The 25,693-nt window shown below is 39.9% G+C and overlaps 1 protein-coding gene across 3 annotated transcripts in view; it reads left to right on the top strand.

Annotated features, from left to right (window-relative positions):
* Positions 1-25,693, top strand: part of PDZD2 (PDZ domain containing 2) — a 2,738,687-nt gene that overhangs the window by 1,775,189 nt on the left and 937,805 nt on the right. For all 3 annotated transcript variants that reach the window (XM_044073368.1, XM_044073377.1, XM_044073386.1), the window contains one exon: positions 11,919-12,061. In XM_044073368.1, the coding sequence (XP_043929303.1) occupies positions 11,919-12,061 (143 nt within the window). The remainder of the gene's footprint in view (positions 1-11,918; positions 12,062-25,693) is intronic.

Below are 25,693 nucleotides of genomic sequence, written 5' to 3'. Positions count from 1 at the left end.
CTGTAGTTTCATTCATCTGTCCTGTAAAGTACGGTGTATCTGGGACACCTGCACAACAGTGTATCCAGGACAACTACACAATCATCCAGTATAGGCCAAACTAGAGTATGTGTGTACAACCGACGGGTAGGCATGAGCCAACAACAAGACATCACAAAAGACATGAAAGTAAATGGCTACTATGGTTAACTGTTGTTCCCGTACATGGTTATGTGTGTAGACCATCTCCACTACCCCAAAACCAACAAATGTACTTCAGGCAAGACATGCAATGGCTTGGTACAGATGTAGGAAGAGGATGACTGGGAACGGTAGAAAGGCCATGAGTTCAACATCCCATAGAGGGATTTATGATGCAGGAAGCACATGTTCTTTTCACAGAACACTTTGGATTCCCTAGCGTACAACCATAATCACCCACTGGTAGTGTATGCAATCAAAAGTACTATACTCATGGCTACTGCAATAATACTGTCAGCATCCACACATTTTGTACTTACAGTACTTGCACAGTACACTACACATCTAAGAGAGGTAGCCCTCATACAACACAATACACTACACACCTGATAGAGGTAGCCGTCATACAACACAGTTCACTACACATCTGACAGAGGTAACCTTTCTACAACACAGTACACTACACATCTGACAGAGGTAACCCTCCAACAACACAGTATACTACACATCGGACAGAGGTAATCCTCATATAACACAGGACACTACACATCAGACAGAGTTAACCCTCCAACAACACCGTGCACTACACATCTGACAGAGGTAACTCTCCTACAACACAGTATACTACACATCTGACAGAGGTAACTCTCCTACAACACAGTATACTACACATCAGACAAAGGTAACCCTGCTGCAACACAATACAGTACACATCTGACAGAGGTAACCCTCCTACAACACAGTACACTACACATTTGACAGAGGAAACCTTCCTACAACACAGCACACTACACATCTGATAGAGAGGTAACCATCATACAACACAGTACACTACACATCTGACAGAGGTAACCCTCCTACAACAGAGTACACTACACATCTGACAGAGGTAACCCTCCTACAACACAGTACACTACACATCTGACAGAGGTAACCCACCTACAACACAGTACAGTATACATCTGACAGAGGTAACCCTCATACAACACATTACACTACACATATGACAGAGGTAACCCTCCAACAACACAGTACACTACACATCTGACAGAGGTACCCTTCCTACAAGACAGTACACAACACATAGGACAGAGGTAACCCTCCTACAATACAGTACAGTACACATCAAGCAGAGGGACACAGTAGTGGCACAGGAAAATAACTTTCTTGGGTGGCATAAGCCAGGGAACCTTGTTGGCTAGGCTTACGTAGGCCCTTAGGCCGATAGCCTGGTACGTACCTATGAACCTAAGATAACCCTCCTACAACACAGTACACTACACATCGGACAGAGGTAACCCTCCTACAACACTGTATACTACACATCTGACAGAGGTACCCTTACTACACAGATACCATAACATTTCAACAACAGCTGAGAGTTTAATTATCAGCAAGCAGAATAGTGTCCAGCATTTGTATGTCAGCATTGACTGTGGCGCACACACACACACACACACACTTCAGAACCGTGTTTTACTAAACATGCCACATCCCTTTCATTTTCCATGCCATGGCATTACACCAGACCCTTTTATGCAGCCCCCCTACACAAATGTATCATTGTTGAGAGTGACACCAATTACTTTACCTGTGTGTGTGTGTGTGTGTGTGTGTGTGTGTGTGTGTGTGTGTGTGTGTGTGTGTGTGTGTGTGTGTGTGTGTGTGTGTGTTTGAATACCTGTGGCTTGTGCAACCCACAGTAGTTATTGTGTCAATTAAAGACTTGATTGTAGTAAACAATAACATCATCATATGAGCCATGTTCTTTGGGTATGATCACTGGTTTCCTTGTTTTGTTGACTGTTGACTGTGTTATTATTTGGCTGAGTAAACTGGACAGCCATAATATGTTAACTGTGAATACATTTTTAATTAACCTTGTTTTTTGCTGGCACACAATACACTGTGTTGGGCTGCAACAGTCTGTCTAGTACTTATCTTAGATGAGTAAGGCTATGAGATGCTTCTATAGTGAATGGTTTGAGTCCCTCACAGGCTTCTCTGCAAACAGACACTGGTATCCAGTGGGCTGCCCCAAGCTGTTAGCAAAAGTATTCCACACTTGTCTTTTGAATTCCTGCTTCCTTTCCATAGACATTAATTGGTGTTTCATTGTATGCTGTTTGACTATGTCCTAACACGTCTTGTAGTTAACAGGGTTGCCAGATACATTTTCAGTAAACGTGAGTTTCAGTGGAAGTTTAATGCTACAAATGCTAAGTGTGTTTTCATTATGAGACTGTTTTGTTTAGCAAATGGTTGTCAATATTTTTCTTTCTGTAAAATTTGAAATAGTTTTAAATTAAATCCAAATATTTGTGATCATTCAAAAGTAAAAAAGAAAAATAAATTATATGGTATTGATGGGTTTGAACAGTGTTTTATGGTAAATGATGAGAGACGGCCAAGTAAAGGAATATATGGATGGGAGGATTGATTACCCTGCCAAGGGCCTCATTTGACCATGATATGGCTCTGCTGGATTGCGTCAGTGTTACCCCTATCCAAGTTACCATGGCATGCCCTTGACCATATCCAGTACAGCATATCCACTACAGCATATCCACAGGAACATAACCACCCCCTATGGCATACTATGTCCTACATCCCTATCCTGCTACTATAGCTTCAACCCAATTCCATTCAAATCTGGCAATAAGGACAGTGGCATTGTACACCTGCATGCACATCATAAAATAAGGGCATTTGAATTATGTACGTAGGCAGAACTATTGGACCTGGGATAGCATATTTAGTAACTGTGTAGTACAGCGTTAGATACTAGTTTGAGTAGTCAACAGAAAGATTAATAGTGCTAAAGTTTTTTTTGCCTCTCCCACTCCCTCTCTTTGTCACTGTTCTTCTTGTCTGTATATTATTTTATGTTTGTTGTGTTATTTCTATCCATTTACATTAATATTTTCTAGAGCATCTCCTGTGGCAATTGACCTCTACCCTGGTATTGGCCCCTGGTCTTGTCCAAGTTATACATCATAGGCTTCCAGGCCCGTCTCCCCCCTTCACGTGTAGTATGAGGTGACTTGTGGGCATCCCCAGCAGCCTCTGGCAGTCATTCACCAGAGGGAGAGTTTCTTTGTTTCCTCTGGTAACACTAATAGGTGGTTCACACCTTATAACCTGGTAGGAGCTGGTTAAGGTAGTAGACTAGTTGGTGGACTGGATGTTTGATTCCCATGTTGGCCACCTGGAGATGCATCCTGTCTAACTTACAGAGTAGTTCTCCTGCTTTCCACTGCCTTCACTGTCAATTCAGGCAGGGCCCAATGGAGAGGGAAGTGACACTATTGACTAATCTCTTCCTGGGTCTAGCCCAAGATGCTTGGCTTCAAGAATGGCTTACCCATCCTATCCCCCTGCATGGTGTTCCCCCTCCTTGTGTGTCACCTTCCTTCCCTGTTTATTGCCCAGTCCTAAACCTCCCCAGTTGTACTTCTGCAGTCTGTATCTTAATAAATTTAGTGTCAGATCCACCCCATTTGTGTCAGCATCTTCCATATGGTCCTTGCCTGTGTTTTATGTTTGTTTATCTGCTCCTGCTTCCTTACTTCTGCCCTCTTTCCATCCTCATCCTTCTCCATAAATCCTTGGCAAAATAATGAGCACTTGTCTCAGAAAATCAATATACCCTTCATTCCACTCCACACTCTGGTTCTTAACCTCCCTGTGTCCCCGTGTATGTCCCTATGCTTATTCTTACCCTTTTCTGGCTTTCCTGTGCACCCATTTCCTTTCCAATTTAAATAGATAAAGATAAACATTGCTAGGAGGCACTTACTGCATATTCCAGCTATAGTCACAGTATGCACACTACCTGCTCGCTACTAGTCTTTGTGACATTCTTAGCTGCAGTTGCAGGTAACACTGTCTCATCACCAACCCTGTCGTTTTCATGAGCATGTTGCTTAATTAGTTGCTGCATGGGCCAGGTAATTCCTGCTTGTTAATTGATAATTGCCTTCAGGCCTTAGTGCACATCTCGGCATCTCTATGATAATCTCTACATGCTGCAGAAAGCATGTTTCTGAATCCCAGGAGGGAACATATGTTGAAAGTGGTAGAGTTTTCAACAAACAGAAGAGCCTAAAGCTTCAGTCACTACTTTACATACAACAAAAAATCATTCCGGAAAATCAGCAAGAAATAAATAAGTTATTTCTTTAGAAGTGCAGTCAATTTCTTATTTTGTGGTTTAAGTACTAGATTTTACATATGTTAATACAATAAGTAAGGTTTTCCATTTGCAGTACAAAGCCAAATGCATGCCTTTCCAGTAATAACTATTCTGTTACTACAATTAGTGCGGACTTATAGCAATTCATATACTGACTGAGATAGTGAGATATTATAGGTTCAGCCAGTAATTATGTAATAGTTGGGAGCTGCAGTTCTCTACAATAAAATAAAACACAAAATAGCACATTTTTTTGCATCAGAAAACTTATAATTTGGTATTGCACCCAGTAATGAGGTTATTTCCAACTCATAAAGTTATTGTGGCACAAAGTAAATGACATCACTTTAATCCACTAGAAATCCTATATTATAACTGTCTGAAATGTTTTTTGCTCTGGTATAAAGTACAACACTATGAAATGGGAAGAAGCACCTGCAATCAAATAAAATAAAATATAGAAAAATAACAGCGACTATCAAATTAAATTAGAGTTGCCTCCATTAGATCAAATGTGGTAAATCTGTAAACAGATATACAGTCAAGTAAAACAAAGTAGTATAACCACTAATAAAACAGCACTGAGGTCACCCATGTACTGCCTGGCATTCATAGACACTTAGAGCATTATGCAATGTACGCTAGCATGGGTAGCTGCAATGTGCAGGGATGAGCAGTTCTGGGATTTATAGACACTTAGCAATGTACGCTAGCATAGGTAGCAGTACTGTGCAGGGATGTGCAGTTCTAAATATATGGATAGCAGTTGCACAAGAGGCAAAACAACATGGTATTCAGCACAAGGTAATGACTTTATAATAACATGAAAATGAAGAACTCGGTGCTAATGAGCCATATAGTGTATGCAAATGACAACACCCAGAATGGTCATCTACTTCAGAACTGTATAAAATGGGCATTCTGCACCACAGGGCATATCCTTAATTTACACTGAGAATTGCAGTGAAGGTGTGGAGTAGCATTAATTGGATTACCACCTCTAGCAGGTCAGCAGCAAGTGTTAAAAGCCATTATCAGAGCCAGTTTCTGTGGTGCTGCATATCTCAGACATTCACCTCAGTAAAGACGGCACAGACAGTACCTGACATACCAACATCTCACTGACTAGCAGATTGTGAACTGTTTCTGTGTGGCAGGAAGACAGTAAGGGACCTTGTCAAACTGTCACGCACAAGCAGAATCAAGGGAAATGCACGGTGTACCCATTTCTGCGATACTAGAAGCCTGGCTGTCTGATACACAGTTACTCCTTATGCCTAAAAAAACAAAACTGATCCTATTTAGCCCAAAACGTTCAACTGACAGCAAAAATAATTTCAATGTCACTACCTCTAACAACACCAACATAGAACTAGCAAGTCAAAAGTTTGAAATTTGATCATCATATCAAACAAACAGTATAAAACATCCGCCAAAAGCTAGGTGCTCTCTATAGAGTCAAACAGTGCCTCACAGATAATGCTAGAAAAAAGATGCTCAGTCTCTTCTCATCCAACTCTTAGTCATGGAGCAGTGTGGTAATAAGATGGCAACAGTTGCTGCCAGTCATCAGTATAAGACACATCAACATCTGGCCTTAAATCTAATACTTTGCACTTTCCCAACTAGTGACTTCCCATAAACTGTTCTGCTAGCCAAACAAGTGATCTAGTTTGAAAAATATTTTCCAACTTTATAACCCAAGTAGACAGCTGAGATCCACTGACAAAATGTTCTTAACTGTTACAAAAGCTAAGAACTCAGCTGACCAATCAGTTGGTGATTCTTTATACTCCATTTTTCTGGCCCAAATTTGGAACTTCCTTCCTCTTGTACTAAGAAACACAGCAAACACCAACTACTTTAAGGCAAAAACAAATGAATCCTTAAAATATACCTGGCTTTGTACATGCACAACCAACTCCTGGAAGATAATTGTCCAGCCCTTACTTTCTCCTTTTTTACCACGCATTACACCCTTAGTTATTGGTTCAAAATCTCTTCTTTGTTTTATACTTTTCCCTCTTCTTTCTTCTACCTAACCTACATTCTCTCTCACCCATAATACAAATCCTCCATTTTCCTCTTCTCCTCTCCTTCTAGAGTTAATTTCCAAATATGTTTCATAGCTCGTTACATGATGCTGCTAATTTTAAATGTCCTGTATTTGCTGATTACTTATACACCCCTATTTACTATGTTCTTTATCTAAATTTTAATTTTCTGGTGCTTTTCTTCCCGGAGAAGGTTTCACAGCTGGTTTCATGATGCTGCTATTAATTAATGATATTCTGATTAAATGTTGTATATTTGTCTATTATTTGTATACCTCAGTTTATTATGATCTTTATGTAATGCTGGAATTTTTCTGGAGCTTTTCTCCCTGGGCCTGAGCTGGAAGTGGGTAGCTTTCTACCCAGTTGGGCCATCCCAGAAAACAAATGCAATACATAAATAAATAAATTGTGTAGCTTTAACCATCTTAACTACAGGGACCTATCAGTAATCTACTGGTGAAAGTTAAGGATATTGCAGATTGACCTCAGGAATCCTGTACCAGTTCCCCAACATCAAATGCATGGTTAATGCCACTGCCCATTTCTGATATCTTGGGAGTCACAGATTTCACACACATTGCCGTCAAAGTCCCATTTGGTCTAGATGGACTGTGATATACCAACAGGAAGGGCTTCCACTCCCATAACTGACAGGTAGGCTGAATTACTCAAAGCAGTGTTTATAATGGTTCCCTGTGTGATGACCCTCTCCTTAAACTCAGGACAGTAATTAAGGAGCCTCAGTCCTCACCATTGTCTCTTGTAGGGGTGAGTCACTGAAAGCAGGGATAAAACACACAGTGTCCCATAAGGGTACACTGGGAACAGGCTCCAAACCTGGGACTGAACTATTTTCTTCAATCCAGATCCCCAAATGAGTCTTCACACTATCCACTGCAGACCACTGTGTTCCAGTTATAGGTGTTTGACACACTCACTCTTAAATATTTGATAATCACACATAAAAACACTACTGGGAAAGACTAGCACAAATGTACCTGCTATGACCTCTTCCCAAATTACACGGTAATAGTGCCAGCAGTCAAAATACCACAACACCCTTCAAAAGGGGTGTTCAATTACATTGGGTAAAATAAATCTTGATATGTAAGGTAGCATGTAATCCACACAGTAAGGCTTTTTGGAGTGGCCCTGGTGTTATCACAATAAGCATAAACAATCTCAGGTTACTAAAAGTACTTTCTAAATAACCAACCACAATAGAAGGTAATAAAATATTTAATAAATAAAGTATATATATATATATATATATATATATATATATATATATATATATATATATATATATATATATATATATACATATATATATATATATATATATATATGGATTCACTTCATAGTATCGAAATATTGAATTATCGAAATTCAGTATCACAAAACTATAAAGTCGAATCCCCTAAACACCGAACATACACAAACACGAAACACAAAACCGTGAATCTGCAAATTCACATCAAACACACATCACGCACTACAAGACACATACATACATACACACACCTATCCTTAGTATATTCAAGGGGGCAAGCCCCCCTGCATCCCCCACACCCCCCTACTTATATATGCTAACTCCAAGGTCTCACAATACTCCAAAACACACACAACCCAACATTGTACATTCTGCAGCCTCCCGCACAAACACACATCACAAACACCAGCACTCCCAATGCTAACACATTCACACTGCACAACACCTACCCTAACCCACACCTCAAACATCCCAACACACCCAAACACACAAAAACTCTCCCCAAAACCTCAAAAACAGTACATTTACCTAATGCGCTATCCATACCGCGGGTTCGACATAATCCATTTGATACTTCTGGGTTCACGTTTTCTGTCCATTCGACTTTACAGGCTCGAAATTCTAAAATTCAATATTTTAGCATTTCAAGCATGTAAAGTGAACATATATATATATATATATATATATATATATATATATATATATACGTATATATATGTATATATATATATATATATATATATATATATATATATATATATATATATATATACACACACACACACACACACACACAAGAACTGATTTCAATAAATCACAGAGTTTCACACACAGGAATTACAAAATTAACACTGTAGGATAGGTTTCACACTGATTAAGAAAAACTCTAACTGTAACTCCCTTACTGTCTAAAGATTAGCTGTCCCTGTCTAATCTAATTAACTCAGCAAGGCAAGATGATACTCTTACTTCTGCAGGGCGAGATAAGAATGTATGTCCACTCTTCAGGCTGTTGTCTGTTCCTCAGTGATTGGAATAGCAAATCCTGTTATTTCTGTTGAACAGCTGGTGATCTGGAAAACAACCACTGAATACTGAACAACTGATGCAACTGAACAACACAGCTCAATTGCAACTGCACTGCACTGAACACCACTGAAACAGAACCTGGTTTTTATAGCAGAATATTCTAAAAGTCACAGAAAGCTGTTATGAAAATTCTACCCTCTCTCATTTCAGACTTTTGAAAAGTAAACAAAAACAGCTGCTGTGGAGATTCCCTTCCTTTCAGCTTTGGCACATGACGACATCACCTTCAGGTCAGCTGACTGGCACAACCTGCATTCAGAATTCTTTTTAAAAAACATGTAAATCTGGTAAGCCAGAAAACACTGTTTGATTCTAACATCTTACACAGACCAAAGTAATAATCAAAAAACATAAACGTATTTACAAAATCAAAGTTAGTCATGCTGGCATACATAATACACAGACATGCTGACAGTAGCGAAACACATCACAGTGACTTTGAGGCATGTAACCATTATGCTCATGCATACAGCATGTGTATGTCCATAGCATTCCAGTGCAGTGCTATATTCATGACTAGGGCCTCGGTGCAGCATTAAAGACATACAGTAGTGTCAAGTGTAGTACAGTGCTACAAGGCTCGATACATATGCCATAAATGTATACCTGTCCACACTGGACTAGCATTTTGCTCCTGGATCAAACATTAGTGAATGGCCATGACTACTTCAGGCATTATGGAATGCAGAGCTCCAGCTTGATGTGCCAGGAAGAGCAAGATTTTCTTATTCTTCCTTTACAGGGTATTTAGGAAGACCTGCTGAGGTAATATGATGGTTCCCTGCAGGAGTTGGATGCCTGGCATGAGCTCACCAGGATGAAGTGAGATGCCAATGGCATCACCCATGTTTAGTGACTAGTGCCAGCACTGTTACAGTGATCTGAGACAATGACACCCTGTTCTGCTTCAACAGTGGGAGACAGAAGTTAGAGAGAGAGAGCCTGACATGTACTGTAAGCATTGCTTCACTGTCTTTTGATATCTTACCTGTTTTATATATGTATCTAGATATGCATACATTGGTTTACAGTGGCAGAGCAGTTGTGAGCTTAACATAACTGGATGTTACAGAAGGTGGGAATAACTCTCCTGGCAGCGGAATGCATATGATGTCTATGCCAGTCCACTGTAAAACTGTGATTGTGTTTCTAACATATGTATATAATAATTTTCCCATTGTGTTATCCTTTTGTAGCTATATTTGTGGAGGATGAAAGAGTGAAGCCATGTTTACCTTGGTCTGCACCAGCCAATACCTCTTGTTACTGAGTCAGAGCAGGCCGACAGAGCTGCCTGCCTAAACAGGGACAATAGTATCCCCTTGCTGGAGGTGACATGGAATTTTGACAGATACCTTCTCTGGTTACTTCTTAGAAGGGGTTGGTGAAGGTTGCATATGGTCTTGAGGGGTCTGTCCTGGAGGTTAGTGACTAAAACGTACAGTGGCAACTGGAAGCTTGCTTAGCAAAATGGACCTCCTTATGGCATGGCTCATGGAACTACATAACTGGCAGGCCCCACCCATCAGGCCACCAGGGTAGCAACCAGCCCATAACATTGACTACCCAGGTACGTGATGCATGGGTTTGTTGCCCTTTGGGCAACTTGGTATCCAACTGTTCTAGGACCACACCCTATCCCCAGTGAGTTGTTTTCCCTCCTTTGTGTGCCATTCCCTGTTCATTGTTCAACCTTCCTTATCATGACTTCTCCACCCTTTGCATATCTGTGTCCATCCACTACCCTCTTGATCTACCACCCCTGGCTGTCAGAGTCTGTATTTTATGCTCATCTGTCTGCCCCTGCTACCTGACCTCCCCCTCTCTAACTGTCATAACCTTCCTTCACTACCCTTATGTTCTGTATATGAACAGAGGAGCTTGTTCTTTGAAGGTAAAGTTATACTTTCTCCATTCCTCCCACCTTTCATACCTTATGGTTTCCCCTGTCTGCTCCTGCTGCTTGCTCTTTTCCTATCAACACCATTTCCTGCTCAGTTATATGACAAATGATAATGGCACTTTACTGTACACAGGCACACAGTGTAGCAATACATGGTTGCATCTCTCTCTCATGTGGCACAAGAGCCCATTGTGCATGTACTTGTGCATGTGTGTGTGTGAGAGCATATGACTCAGCTAGCCTATCATCATTGTGACATATACCATATTAGTCATGTACCCTACTGTAACTCTACTCCAGCCATGCATCAGCTTAGTGCTTGAATCCCATCTGGTGTACTTCAGTATTTAAACATAGTATTAAAAAAGACAAAAACTGGTGCAGACAAGACTCTTTAAGATTAATGTTGCACACTTTCACAAATACATCAGTGGTTACATACTTGTGAACACCATGTCTCTCTAGCTGAGAAAACATAACTGAAGTAAGTGCATGATAGCAATGCATTTATTCAAAAAGTGTTATTTTTTCCGGTAAATGCATTAAACAGTAGTAGTGTCATTATTAGTGTAGGGTTTACTGACTGTCGCAATGCATAACACACTTGAAAATCAATACTGGGAGCAAATCATAGCATTTGTGGGCAAATCCAGCAATATCAGCACCTGAGCATAATTTAATGTTTAAACAGACCACATTTGATTGCATCTTATTTTTACAGTGTAGCCGTCACTGCAAGACGTGGTCATTTGAGGAAGTTTGTAAAGTCTGTCGTTTTTCATTTTTATTTATTTGCTTATTTTCAATTGTTAATATGGATCTTTCACTATTTTTTATGGTTTATTTTTGTTGTACTGTTCAGTGACACTTCCTATATACTGCATTTGACAGATGAAGCAAATTGCCTGATTCTTATTATGGCTTCGCTATCAGTTGAATTATGCATTGTTAAAGCCTACCAATTATTTTCCTTTGGAATAATTTGTTTTCCCTTTACAGCAACAGGACAACTTTTAAAATGTTCATTTTATGGCTAGAAATATCTGTAGAGGAGAATGCTGTAGTTTAGTCGGTTCTGATGTTGTCCTTGGGCTTTCATAGAAAGACAGTGAATGTGGAACACAAGTCTGCCCACAGTATAATAGTAAGTTTCTGCAGGCTGCTGTTTTTTAAAAATATTTCTCTCTTGTAATTTATTTTTTTTTACTTTTTCTTCTCTAGCGGGAAGGCTGTAAAATATGGAAGATGCACATGATAAAAGGAAAGGATGGTCTTGGCATCCAGATTACAGGTGGACGGGGATCCAAACGATCGCCGCATGGCATCGTTGTTGCACACATTGAAGAAGGCGGCTCAGCACAAAGGTAAATGGCCTCATGATTTTGGGCTGATACTGAAGTATGATGGCAGGGTGTAAAGTAACAGCAGGATTAAGCTAGCAAAAGTAAAGCATGTTTCACAATACTTTTGTTAGATGTAATCTGAAATTCAACTAGGACCAAAAGGAGAAGGAATAAATACACTTGTGCAAAAGTGAAATCACAAACAGAATGGTGAGACTGAATGATTTTCTTTTCAAAACAATGGAAAGTTAGTTGTACAGGGCAAACAGATGCAGAAATGGAATATAAACTTAACATGGTGATGTGGGTATTTAACAAGATTTTGGAATGATTGTAGTAGTTTGTTGTAGAGTGGCTTTAAGATTTTTTGAGAGTCCTATAGTATTGAAAGAGATTATATTATTGTACTATAGATCACTGATGGTGGCACCCCATAGACAATGACATGCCCAAGTTTAAAGAGACTGCTCACAAGAAACACACAGACACTCTGGAACTAGTCAATACTCAAGCAAATGAAATGATTTAGATAACCAGTAGAAAATATATTAGACCAGAAATAGAGTATCTTGAGACTCCCTATTGAAATGTTTTCACTCAAAATGCCAAGACATGCTGATATGCCAAAAAATAAATAAACTAAAACTAACAGGGGAAGAGTGAATCTTGAATATCACTGTTCTTTAAACTTCTTAAGCCCCCCCCCATAAATTCCAAACTTATACAAATACACACACACACACACACACACACACACATATATATGTTTGTATGTATGTATGTGTGTGTGTGTGTGTGTGTGTGTGTTTTATATAGATATATACATATATATACACACACACACACACACACACACACACACACACACACACACACACAAAAGCTAAGATCACCATATCTCAAAGAAGTGGAATATTCCAGGAAATGGCCATCTTGGACTTGACATAAGTCCATTTTTTGTCCATTCAGTCTCTGTGTTTCTTGAATTACTTTTTACAAAACATGGTGATTTCAGAGATCTTTAAGCAGAAGTGTGTCATGGAGTGAATAAGAGGATTGTACCATGAATAGCATTTTCATGAGAACGTGGGCCTCTACTAAAGTCAGATGAGATAGCTTTGAATGGGATACAAGAATGTATTTCTTGTAACAAGTGGATGGTGCCTGGTACACTTCTTCAGTAATAGTAATGTGGTATAGTTTGGGTTTACATAGGATAAGCAGGAAGAAATGAAAGGAGTGTCAGAATCCTGGAAAATGTAGAAGGACTACGTGACTTATGCAGTTACAATTTTATTAGATGCCATAACCCTGCCAATTCTACATGCACGGAAGTGTGGCTTCATTTCATAACTACTCAAGTCCCTTCATATCCTGATCTTAAATTGTTGAATCCTGTTATAGTTTCTGCCATACACTGTCTGCCAGAATGATGTTCCAGACATCTGCCACTTCTTTCTGAAGAAAGTTTGATGTTCCCCTCGGATTTCTCCACTCCATTTTCTTGACACCCTCCCCATCCCAAGCTTGGGCATTTTCCTGAAGAAAACCTATGTTTTGTTTTTGCTGCCACTTATTAAGAACATCTGACTCTCTCATGCAATATTACCCTTTATCTTTTTCTCAGGGTATACACATTGACAGCATATCTGCATCGAACTGTTCAGCCAGCCTTATTAGTGGTTCACAAGTTGCTTGAAACAGGTTACTGTAAATTATACTGCGTAAGCATATTCCTGTTGTGACACATGCATAGACTGATACTCAGACATCATCCAAGTCCGTTCGTTTACTCAAGGGTTGCTGAGGATGGCAGATAGGGCTTTGGCTGTCCCAGCCACCATTATTCACCATGGAATATTTTTATACAACAAAGGAAAATGCATAGCAGTCCCCAGTTGCCGAAACACAGAGAAATTGGCATGGTGCTGTGTCGAGTGAGTGACATTGAAAATACTGTTTAGCGTTTTGTGATATAAAAATTTCTAAAATGTTAGACATTTTTCAAACTTTGATTATGTTTGGTTTTGACAGACTGTGAGCAGTTTGCAGAATAATATGGTTGTATTTTTGTTTCATCGCTTCAGTCAGTTTAGCTTTTGACAGCCATTCCTGGCTGGTTCAAGCTAACGAGCAATGAGTGAACTAGACAAACCTTTTATAGTTGAAAGTGAATAATTCAGATGTTCAAGCTCCGTGTTTTTGCAGCCTTATTTGCGATTTTTTTAATGTTCCCTTATGGGTTGCATAGGGACCCCAGATACTTTAGTCGTACCCTTTCTATCTAAACTTTCTCAGAGATGTGGGTGGCATAGATGTATATAGCGACAGTACTCCAAACCTACACTATTATTGCCAGATATAGAGCTAGCTATTTTTGAGCCCAGTTCCAGTTCTGATCTAGCACCCTCCCAAAAATGCTCTCCTCTGAAACTGAAGAGCAAAAACATTTACAGTCTATACTATGCGTGGAGCATTACAGCACTCTAGTTAGACTGTATAAAAATAAAAAAAATAAAAATTTAACTTTTAAACTGCATCAAACTCCTTGCACACAGAGTTCTACAGCACTCAATTTTGACTGCAAATGCAATACTAGCATTTATTTCTAAATGCCAGTATGCACTAAAGAGCAATTGAGGTTGGTGAATCACACTGACTAATACTTTGCATCTGGGAAGATGCCCCATTTTACCCATGCTGGCTACACTACTGATTATTACTAATGTATTTAGCGGCAATACTGCAAATCTACAGTATTAGTACTGATAGATGTTAATGACAGTACTCTAGACCTATATAGAAGATTTTGAGCTGGTTGCCAGTTGTAACCGGCATATTATATTCACACTCAACAAAGGTTAATTTTGGCACATCACAAACACTAAGAAAGTTAGTCTTGGCATCTATGTCGAAGGCACATAATAAAGGTTTATGATCAGAGACCCAATCGTAATTCTTTGTAGTGCCTAGACCTTTATTTGCTCCATGTACTACTAGTTGCAGAAAAAATGGTAAGTGTTTTGCTGGCTTTCAGAACTGTAAAGCACGTTATGAGCTATGTCAGAAAAGTAGTCACACTCACTGTTATGTTACAGAAAGTCAGAGGCGCATTACTGGCACAGATAGCAGGCAGGAACACATCTGTTTTTTATTCTGCCTCTGTTGTTTGCTGGTTAGTACAGGTAGATTTAACTGCAAACATAATACCCCATCATAACAGATGTTGCAGAGGATACTTAACATTTGTTAAGATCAGGTCTCGCTCTGTAGAAGCACATAACTGATTTGTCTTCTTCCAGATATCAGAATGTAATCACTGTGCTCCATGCAGTACAGTATTGTTTACCGATGTATATAGTAACAGTACTCCAAACCCATAGTTTTACTACTGATGTATGTAGTGATTGTACTCCAAACCTATAGTGTTACTACTGATGTATGTAGTGATGCTACTCCAGACCTATAGTGTTACTACTGATGTTTGTAGTGATAGTACTCAAAACCTTTAGCGTTACTACTGATGTATGTAGTGATAGTACTCCAAACCTATAGTGTTACTACTGATGTTTGTAGTGATAGTACTCAAAACCTTTAGCGTTACTACTGATGTATGTAGTGATAGTACTCCAAACCTATAGTGTTACTACTGATGTATGTAGTGATAGTACTCCAAACCTTTAGTGTTACTACTGATGTATGTAGTGATAGTACTCCAAACCTTTAGTGTTACTACTGATGTATGCAGTGATAGTACTTCAAACCAATAGTGTTACTACTGATGTATGTAGTGATAGTACTCCAAACCTATAATGTTACTACTGATGTATGTAGTGATAGTACTCCAGACGTATAGTGTTACTACTGATATATGTAGTGATAGTACTCCAAACCTATAGGGTTACTACTGATGCTATGTAGTGATAGTACTCCAAACCTTTAGTGTTACTACTGATGTATGTTGTGATAGTACTCCAAACCTATAGTGTTACTACTGATGTATGTAGTGATAGTACTCCAAACCAATAGTGTTACTACTGATGTATATAGTGATAGTACTGCAAACCTATAGTGTTACTACTGATGTATGCAGTGATAGTACTCCAAACCTATAGTGTTACTACTGATGTATGTAGTGATAGTACTCCAGACCTATAGTGTTACTACTGATGTATGTAGTGATAGTACTCCAAACCTATAGTGTTACTACTGATGAATGTAGTGATAGTACTCCAAACCTATAATGTTACTACTGATGTATATAGTGATGTTACTCCAGACCTATAGTGTTATTACTGATGTATACAGTAAATGTACTCCAAGTACCACTTTTTTTTTTTTTTTTTTTTTTTTTTTTAATTTGTTTTTGCTGTCTTGATAAAAGGTTACTTGATAACTGAAAACAGCATCCTCTTTCCAGGTTGTGTTTTATGACATTATGGATAACCATAATCAGATGTTTTTTCTGACATTGAGACAGCTGTTTCAGTAATAGCTTGGTAGGTTTCAGGAGGTGTAACCAGAGAGTGATAAGTGGCAAGGCATGAGCCTTTGTTTAGGTGTAAAACTTGGCAGCAATGCAGTTTTCGGGATAAATATAACTGGATGGACCTTGATTTACATATTACCCTGGCTAGCATGATGGCAGTGTATTTACTGCTTTAGTTGATTAAAGTGCATGACTCTTTCAATATGAGCAAGAGCATGATATGCAACTTATGAAGTTAAAGGCATTTGGTTTTCATGTGAAAGTAAACTGATAAGGTTTCTTATTCATATCACTGGATAGGAATGCACATTTTAAAGTCTGCCTGACTACATCTATTGTAGAGAATATGCTTTCCTTAGCATATATCCTCCCCAAAAATAAATACTGAAACATAACATCTGATACAGTGAACAGTCCACCCACTACTCAAGGTAAGCACAAACCATTTAATAAAATAAAATATTATCGGGTGGCACAGCCATCCATTATCCACTCCATTATGCAAAATATGATATTCTATTTTTTGGGGGGTATGTATGGTTAGGTGGTTTATAACTATCAATGCTAATTTTCTTTTACTAATTTTTGCTTAGTGTTAGCAAATCTAGGCTTATACATTAGTGTTTAACAAATGCAGCCAATTCTGCTTCAGCCATTAAAGAGTAAGCATCCTACTTATTTGCAAGTTATAGTGTTTGGACAGGAAAGGCTCAGATGATCATTTGGCGTCCTCTGTCCCAGTCGTTATATAGAGAAAACAAACACACACAAAATTTATTCATCCTCACTGTGAGGCATCATGGGAATTATTTAGTTTCCCATGAAAATATCAAGCAGTTTTGAACTCGGTAGCTCAGACAATATACAGCCTAACAATACTTTTCTATTTTAGGAACAGGATACTGTGAGACTCATATACTGTGAAAAGCAAGGCCTTCTATACCATCATGGTGATATTTTTTCCCTAAATGTCCTGCTGTCACATTATTTTAGCTGCTGTATGACTCTGCTTGTACTGAGAATGATGAAGGTATTTCACCTTTTGTACCATGTGTTGCTATCCTGAATTTACATGCATTTTACATCTTCCTGAAATGTGGAGGTTGAATTCCAGTTGTTGTACCTCTTATTGCATAAAATCCAGTCATGCATGCTTAAAGCTTTTCATAGTTCCTATTGCACTAAATGCGAACATCTTTGGCTCTGATGATAATTGGGATTCCTTATAAATCTTTATGCTAATATTTTGTCACAGGTTCTTTCACTTAGGAATTAACATTTTCCACGTATTAGAGTTTGAAAGAGTAGTACAGTACACTGTTTTGAAATGACTGTGTTTTTTCCATGATGGTAAACTTTGGGAGGGGTCTTTTGCCTTGTGTACTCACAGATGCAGGCAGTCTTTGATGCTACTCTGACACTCTCCCTCTGGAAAATTATCTTAAAATTGAATTTGTGCGGCTTTTCTTTGGTGTAAGGCCAAATGTTGCATCCCTGTGGGATTTTGTCCACTGTGCATTGCAAGCTGTATGTTTATTCATTGAAGCAATGAGATATCACAGATGTGAGGAAGACTTCATGTTTTTGGTGATTTCCAGACCAATATTTAAAACATACATCTTAAATAATTTTAAGAGTCATTTAGGATGGTGCAGATGCTTCCTTTGCTGAAAGACATTGTTGTAGCAAAGACTGCATGTCCCAGAGGCTCTGCATAAGTAAAAGTTAAAATTTGTTTGTCAGATACTCAGCTCCTTGTAACAATAGAAGCAACTTGGATTATTATGGATTTCATTTATTAACAGTATAAATAGTAGCCATATTTTTTCTAGATGATAGATTAATTATGTCATGCTCCATTAAATTCAGCCTCCTTGAATGTAAGCATACCAGAGTTTGCAGAATCCAAGTTTGTATGCTTTTTATATCAGACTCAACTGTCCAGATTATCACAGACTGTCCAGATTTTTGCCTCAAGATTTCAGCCTGTTCCTCATAAAATTTGTGGTTTTCTGGCAAATCACTGGAGTGATCTGAAGAATTAATTCACTAAATAATGACATACATTTCAGTTTTATACTTCATATCCTTTAGAAAATGCATTTCAACACAAACCCTGTTATTCTAGCTACTTTCTAAGTTTATAATATTTAACATTTTTTTTATATTTTTCTTTCAAAATTTTTTGTTTCAAATCCCACAGCAGCTGTCTGTCTCCCCTGGTGTGTAATCATCCTCCTGTAATTTTTTGCATTCAAATAATCTAAACCACCCATCAGGTCTCAGCCCCCCCCCATATATCAAGCAGTGGAAATTTCAGAGTTCTCTCTTGAGCACTGGGCACCCACAAACACTTGTCCTGCAACTAAGAGACTAACCACTAATTCATCCAAACTACCCATCAGGTCAAGCAGGTCTCTGCCCCCCAATCAAGCAGTGAAAATTTCAAACTTCTCTCTTGAGCACTGGGCACCCACAAACACTTGTCCTGCAACTAAAGAGACTAAACACTAACATAGGTTCTTAACTTCCAAGTGTCTAGACAGTAAAATACCTTACCTGCATTAACTTAAATGTTAATGAGTGTATTAGTACATTCTGCTGTATAGTTCCTTAATCAAACCACTGCACTGATGAGTACATCACCAGCAAGAAACAGCTGCATAATACTCTCCAGGTAGTGCCCCCCCAAACTAAAGTCGATTTTTTTTGAGAAATACTCAAATCTATAAAATAGCATTTCATTATCTCTCCTGTTTCATCTCTAACTAACCCCAGCTTTAATTTTATATCCTTTTAAGACTGTCAGAAAATTATACTCTGTGCCCATAACATAGTGCAAACATACAGTTTAAAATACAGTTAGAAATTCAGTTTAACATATAACCATTTAAGCTAACATTACATACTTACCAAAGCCTAAAGAAACACTTGGAAATCAGTGTTAGCTCCGCTCCGCTTACCCTCGCTGCACTCGGCCTTGCTCCGCTTCCCTCCCTGCCCCCAATTCCTACCTACCCCCACTACTTCTACCTTTATTCTAACTCCTAATCACCTGACCAGTAGTCCAGCCCATAATTCCCTAACAACTAGCCCAACCCACTCATCCTACCTCCCCCACCCTACAATCCATTTACATCCCACACTGATCCCACTCCCAACAACACATTACCAGAAAACCACATCCACCCTCACACACAACCAACCAGGAATCCTAGTTGTACTACGCACTCAAAGTAGTATTAAGTTACCCACACTCACATCCCTATCACTAGCTCTACTATCGCTAACCTTCCTAACTTCCTTACAAACAGACATACCACTGCACAACTACTCCTATCACACTACCCACACTAGCCCACCCTCTCAAACCCACTCACACTTCTACATCTGCCCCACAATCATAAATATTACAACTACATATTACTTACTAACAAAAATTACACCATCTCACCACACTAAGAAAAACACACATAGACCAAGCTCACAAACAATTAATATTAAAAAGCACATACTGACACTCCTACAAACTCTGCTAACCTCTGGTGACATTGACCCAAATCCAGGTCCCCTCTCAGCCTGACCTGCTGATCCTAAATCTCAGCATAAGAAGTATTACCAACAAGCTAACAGACCTACATGCATTCATAGCCCACTACAACCCTGATGTGCTCACCATTACAGTGACCTGGCTTAAACCCAGTATCCAAGATGAAGACTTTCTCCCCCCAGGGTATAATACACTTGGATATGATAGAACAAACAGGAAAGGAGGAGGAGTAGCCATTCTCTTTAAAAACACCCTTAACCTCCAGCTCCTGCACACCATACCACCCACTTTTCAAAATGCTGAAGTCCTATTTTCTGTCCTATCCATAAGAAACACCAAGAAGATCAATAAATATGCTGCTACATACCTCCAGGCAACAACTCACTCATAATAGAAGACATTCTATACTGGACAAAGGACAATCTACCTCAGGAAACATTCCTACTAGGAGACCTTAATGCTGTCTGGGCAGCCTGTAACTCCAGCAGCCCCTCTACACATATCAGTCTATATGGGTTCTCTCAACTAATTGAGGAACCAACTAGAATAGATAAGAAAACAAAGAAAGAATCCATACTGGACTGGACACTAACCAACTATCCCAAACAAAACTATACAGTAGGCTGTCAACCAGATGACCTAAGTGATCATCTCCCCACCTTCCTACTCAACAAACACTCCAATCACCCCAAACTAGTAGTCTACAAACTCGTACATGATGACCATAACCTTAGCCCACAATACCTAAATGCTGTCCTAAATCACTGCAAATGTGAGACACTATGGACACTTGGGTTAGGCCAGGCAGTAGACTACTTCAATACTACCTTCTCTAACATCCTTAATAGTCTAGCTTCCCGCAGAAAGATCAGAGTTAAAGCCAACTACGCACCCTGGCTAAGTAGGGACACCAGAGCCTTACTAAAAGCCAGAGATAAAGCCTGGAAAATCTGGAAAACTGACAAACCCCATAGCTCCAGGCAGTACTATCAACAGCTTAGAAACAAGGTCAAGGCTGAATCCAAAATAAGCAAACAAAACTATTTTTTTAGTGTCAAAAGGAAATATTCAAATAATCCACAAAAATTCTGGCATGCCATTAACTCCCTACTAAAGCCAGGCAAAACCACTATTCCAGCAGCCAGCTCTACTAACAATCCCCTAGACATAGCTTCTCAATTTAATAACCATTTTATTAAATCCATCTTAGCCCTGTCCAGTCAAATAACCAAAAACAGTCTTCCTCAGTCAGAACCCAACCTATCCCATATCACCCCCTCTTTCAGCCTATCACCAGTGCCCACCTCAACTATCAAAAAACTCCTCCTAAAACTAAAGACAACCACATTGGCAGCTGATAACATACCTGCTGCATACCTAAAAATGGCTAGTGACTCCCTAACATATCCTGTCTCCATCCTAATCAACTGCTCCATACTAGAATCCTACATACCCAAACTCTGGAAAGTATCTCACATCATTCCTCTCCATAAAGGAGGTAACTCCTACGAATTCTCCAACTACTGACCTATTGCCATCCTTTGCCCCCTGTCTAAAATTCTTGAGAAATGCTTCCACTTGCAAGTGATGACATTTCTTAACACACACAATCTCCTATCTACCACACAACACAGTTTCCATCCACATCACAGCACTACCACAGCCCTTCTATCCTTCACTAATCATATAAACCTTCACAGGAATGATAACAAATATGTATCAGCCATTTTCCTAGACCTCTCAAAAGCATTTGATATGGTCTCCCACTCCATTCTACTAGACTCACTAACGTCATTATCCTTCACCTCCTCTACTATAGCCTGGTTCAGAAGCTACTTGTCTGATGGGCAACAATCAGTCCGGTGGAAAGGAACTCTGGCTCCACAATGTCCAACCATGATAGGAGCCCCACAGGGCTCTATACTGGGCCCATTATTGTTCACAAATAACCTCAATAGGTCTACACAACATGCCACACTCATACAATATGCGGATAATTCAACCCTGATCTGCTCCACCTCATCTCCCACCAACCTACATACACTCACTCAAGATACCTTTAACTCAGTAGAAAAATGGATATCAAGTATCCAACTAATTCTAAATCCCAAAAAGACAAAACTGCTACTATTTACCCTAATAGATTAAAAAAAACCCTCTCCTTTACCATAACATCTAAGGGCACCACCATCTCCCCATCTAACCACACCAAGCTTCTGGGCATTGAAACAGACACTAATCTCCACTTTGATGTTCACATCTCATATACCATAAAACTAGTACACAAAAAGCTAGGCTCCCTATACAGGCATAAGTCTTTTCTCTTACAAAAAAGCAAGAGTCATCTTGCACAAAGCCACCTCCTCTCAACCCTATTATACGCAGCACCAATCTTTACCCAAATCAGACAATGTGACCTAGACAAACTCAAATCATGCTACAATAAAATAGCCAAGTTTGCTACTAACTCAGCCTATAGAACCCATCACTGTGCTGCACTAAAAGAACTAAAATGGCTTGAGCTACCACAGCTACTTAACTATCACCAGCTGGGCACAGCCTCCAATATTCTCAAATATCCTGAAAAAAAAAACATCATTATCCAACCTAATTGCTGTCTATACTGCAAACCGGTACCTAAGATCTAGTGAAACATCTCTACTCTCCATCACCAAGGCTAATAATAATGCAGGGAAAGCGCTCTACTCCCACACTGTTGCCAGAAATTGGAACTCTCTTCCCCTATCTGTGTCCACTGCCCCCTCCACATCCATATTTAAAAACTCCCTCAAATCACATCTTCTTAGTACCTGGTTATGCCCTTTTATCACATAACCCTACCCATACTGCTATTAACTCCTCTCTGATCAAATGCTGGATTTCTGATCCCCTGAAGGCTTGGTCATCTGAAAAGGTACTTTTAACTGTAGTATCTTACTTGATATATTTTCTTCTCTTACCAATGTATAACTGACATTGTCTTTTTACCTATGTTCTATATCTTCTTTTACCTGGAGTGTTTATAGGTTCATAGGTTCATACTAGGCTATCTGCCCAAGGGCATTTATAAGCCTAGCCCATAGTTATTTGGCTTTCGCCACCCCTTTAGTTTGAATAAAACTATGCCCATTATTTTGCTGTGCCTCTGTCAAGCAGTGACACTGAAGTAATCCTTGGGGTATATCTGCGATCCCCCATCCATTGGTCAAGATTCCTCTTGAACAAGGCCAGCGAGGTGCTCTGCCTCACATGTACCGGGATTTTGTTCCACAGCATAGGGAGTCTCTGGGTGATGAATCTGTCCCTCCAGCACGTTCTATTAATAACCGTGTCAAGGTTTAAGTCTCCCGCCCTTGTGGTTCTGAGGGATCTAGATTTTTGAGGTGAAGCATATTCATCAAATCAGGGTTTGACATGGCCTTATATGTCAGGCACAGGTCACCTCTGAGCAAGCGGTATGAGACTGAATAGAGCTGGAGTTCTTTCAGTCTGGCAGCATAAGACATATTTTTGAGACCCTTTATCCTTTTGGTGAGGAACTTTTGGGGCCTTTCCAGCTGCTGCAGGTGTCGGGTCAGATACATTCCGAATGGGGCATTGTACTCAATCATAGGTCTTATGAGTGATGAGTACAGGGGACGATGACCTCCCTTGATCTAGATGTGAATCCCTTCATGATCAGGTGGGCAATGTAGAAGGTTTTCCTAACTACTTTAGCAACATGAGTGTCAAGCGAAGGCTACTGTCAACCTGGGTCCCCAGATCCCTGATGACTTCTTCTGTGCTCAGTGGATTGCCACCTATATGGTAGCTAGGGGTAACCTTGTTTTTCCCGAAGGGTATGACTATGCATTTCTTGGCATTTAACTTTAGGCCATGGCTCTGGCACCAGTTATCCGTTTCTGTGAGGCCCTTCTGAAGGATATCTGTGTCAGATGTGTTTTCAACTATGGCGCCCAGTTTGCAGTCATCTGCAAACTTTGTCAGCCATAACCCTCCTGTGTTTGCTTGTACTTCAGAAAAGTAGATGCCGAACAAGAGTGGACCCAGGACTGAGCCCTGTGGGACACCACTTGTGACAGGCTTTGAGTCTGACATGGCTCCAGCAACTCTGACCCTGTGGGTTCTGTCACTTAGCCAGTTTGCAACCCATCTTGTGATGTATGGGTTTACATTCAAGCTGATGAGTTTTTCGATGATGCCTGAGTGGGGTATTGTGTCGAAGGCCTTTGCCAGGTCAAGGTAGGCTGTATGGACTGCCTTTCCCTCATCAATGGCCTTGGTGACTGTTTCGAAAAAGTCAACCAAGTTTAAAAGGCATGATCTGCCTTTGACAAAGCCAAACTGGGATGGATCCAAAGTCTGCAAGTTCCCTATGTCTTTATTTATGAGTTCCATTATGATCCTCTCCATGGCTTTGCAGATAAGGCTTGTCAAGCTAATGGGACGGTAATTTCCAGGGTCAGTGGAGGCACCGCCCTTGTGAAGTGGGACCACAGTCGCCGTGCGCCACTCCTTGGGTATGTATCCTGAGGTGAGGCTAAGATTAAACAGCTGTCCTAACTGCAGGTTTAATTCCTCATTGAGTTCGTGGAGCACACAGCCGGGGACACCATCCGGTCCCATGGATGCTGTGTTTTTTGCTTTGGAGAGAGCAGTTCTCACCTGGGCGTTTGAGATGTTTGGGGGGCTACAGTCCTCTGGTATAGATATCTCTCCTTTTGGGGGGGAGGGGGGGGAGAAGTTTGCACTGAACCCGTCAGCCAGTTGGCAATGTGTGTAGGTTCAGTAATCTTCACATCATTTTGAACTAATTCTGAGCATATCTGGGAGTTTCCTCCTAGGTTTCTAACATAGCTAAAGAAGGCCTTATGATTGTCTTTTGAGTCCTTGGCGATTTTTCTCTCAAAATTTGCCTTGGATGATTTTATGAGAGCTCTTAGTTTTTTACTTATAATGATCAAAGGTGTCTTACCTTTCAAGGATTTTGCTCTATCTTGTAGTAGCTTCCTCCTTTTGTTGTAGAGCTTGTTTATGGCTGGGGTCCACCAGACTGGATGCTTGCCTTTGGTACAAAGAGTCTTAGTTTTGTTTGGGATTGCCTGATCCATGCAGTCCTGTAGGTGCTGGTAGAAGGCATTTGTAAGTGATTCAGCGGTTTGAGTAATGTTTACCACTGGCTCAGGGGCCTTAAAGGAGACCACACTAGTTTTTAGAAGTGTGAAGTCGGCTTTTGAGAAGTTTTTCACTGTGGTCTTTTTATTTCAGGTGGGGGCGGGATGAGGACCTCCAGCGAGATTAGTTTATGATCTGATCTCACCAGTGGGGGGTATACTTCCAGTGTTGAACATTGTGATCCCATGTTCGTGATGATGAGATCAAGTATGTTTTCTCCTCTTGTGGGGATGGTGACTAGTTGTTCCATGGCATTTGAGTTTATGAACTCCAGGAACCTTTGGGCTAGAGTGTTTGGGCTTGAGTAGTGTTCCCAGTCTATATTAGGGTAGTTGAAGTCACCTAGTATGATGGTGTTTGGAGATACATTTATCCCCTCCATTGTTTTCAGGAAGGCCATGTGAGGTTCCTGAGTTTGAGAGGGTGGCCTGTAACATGC

Source organism: Protopterus annectens, chromosome 1.part1, assembly GCF_019279795.1.
Source record: "Protopterus annectens isolate FY-2018-M chromosome 1.part1, PAN1.0, whole genome shotgun sequence".
Classification (NCBI taxonomy): Eukaryota; Metazoa; Chordata; order Ceratodontiformes; family Protopteridae; genus Protopterus; species Protopterus annectens.
Note: the sequence above shows the minus strand (reverse complement) of the source record. Positions and strands in the feature narration are given on the sequence as shown.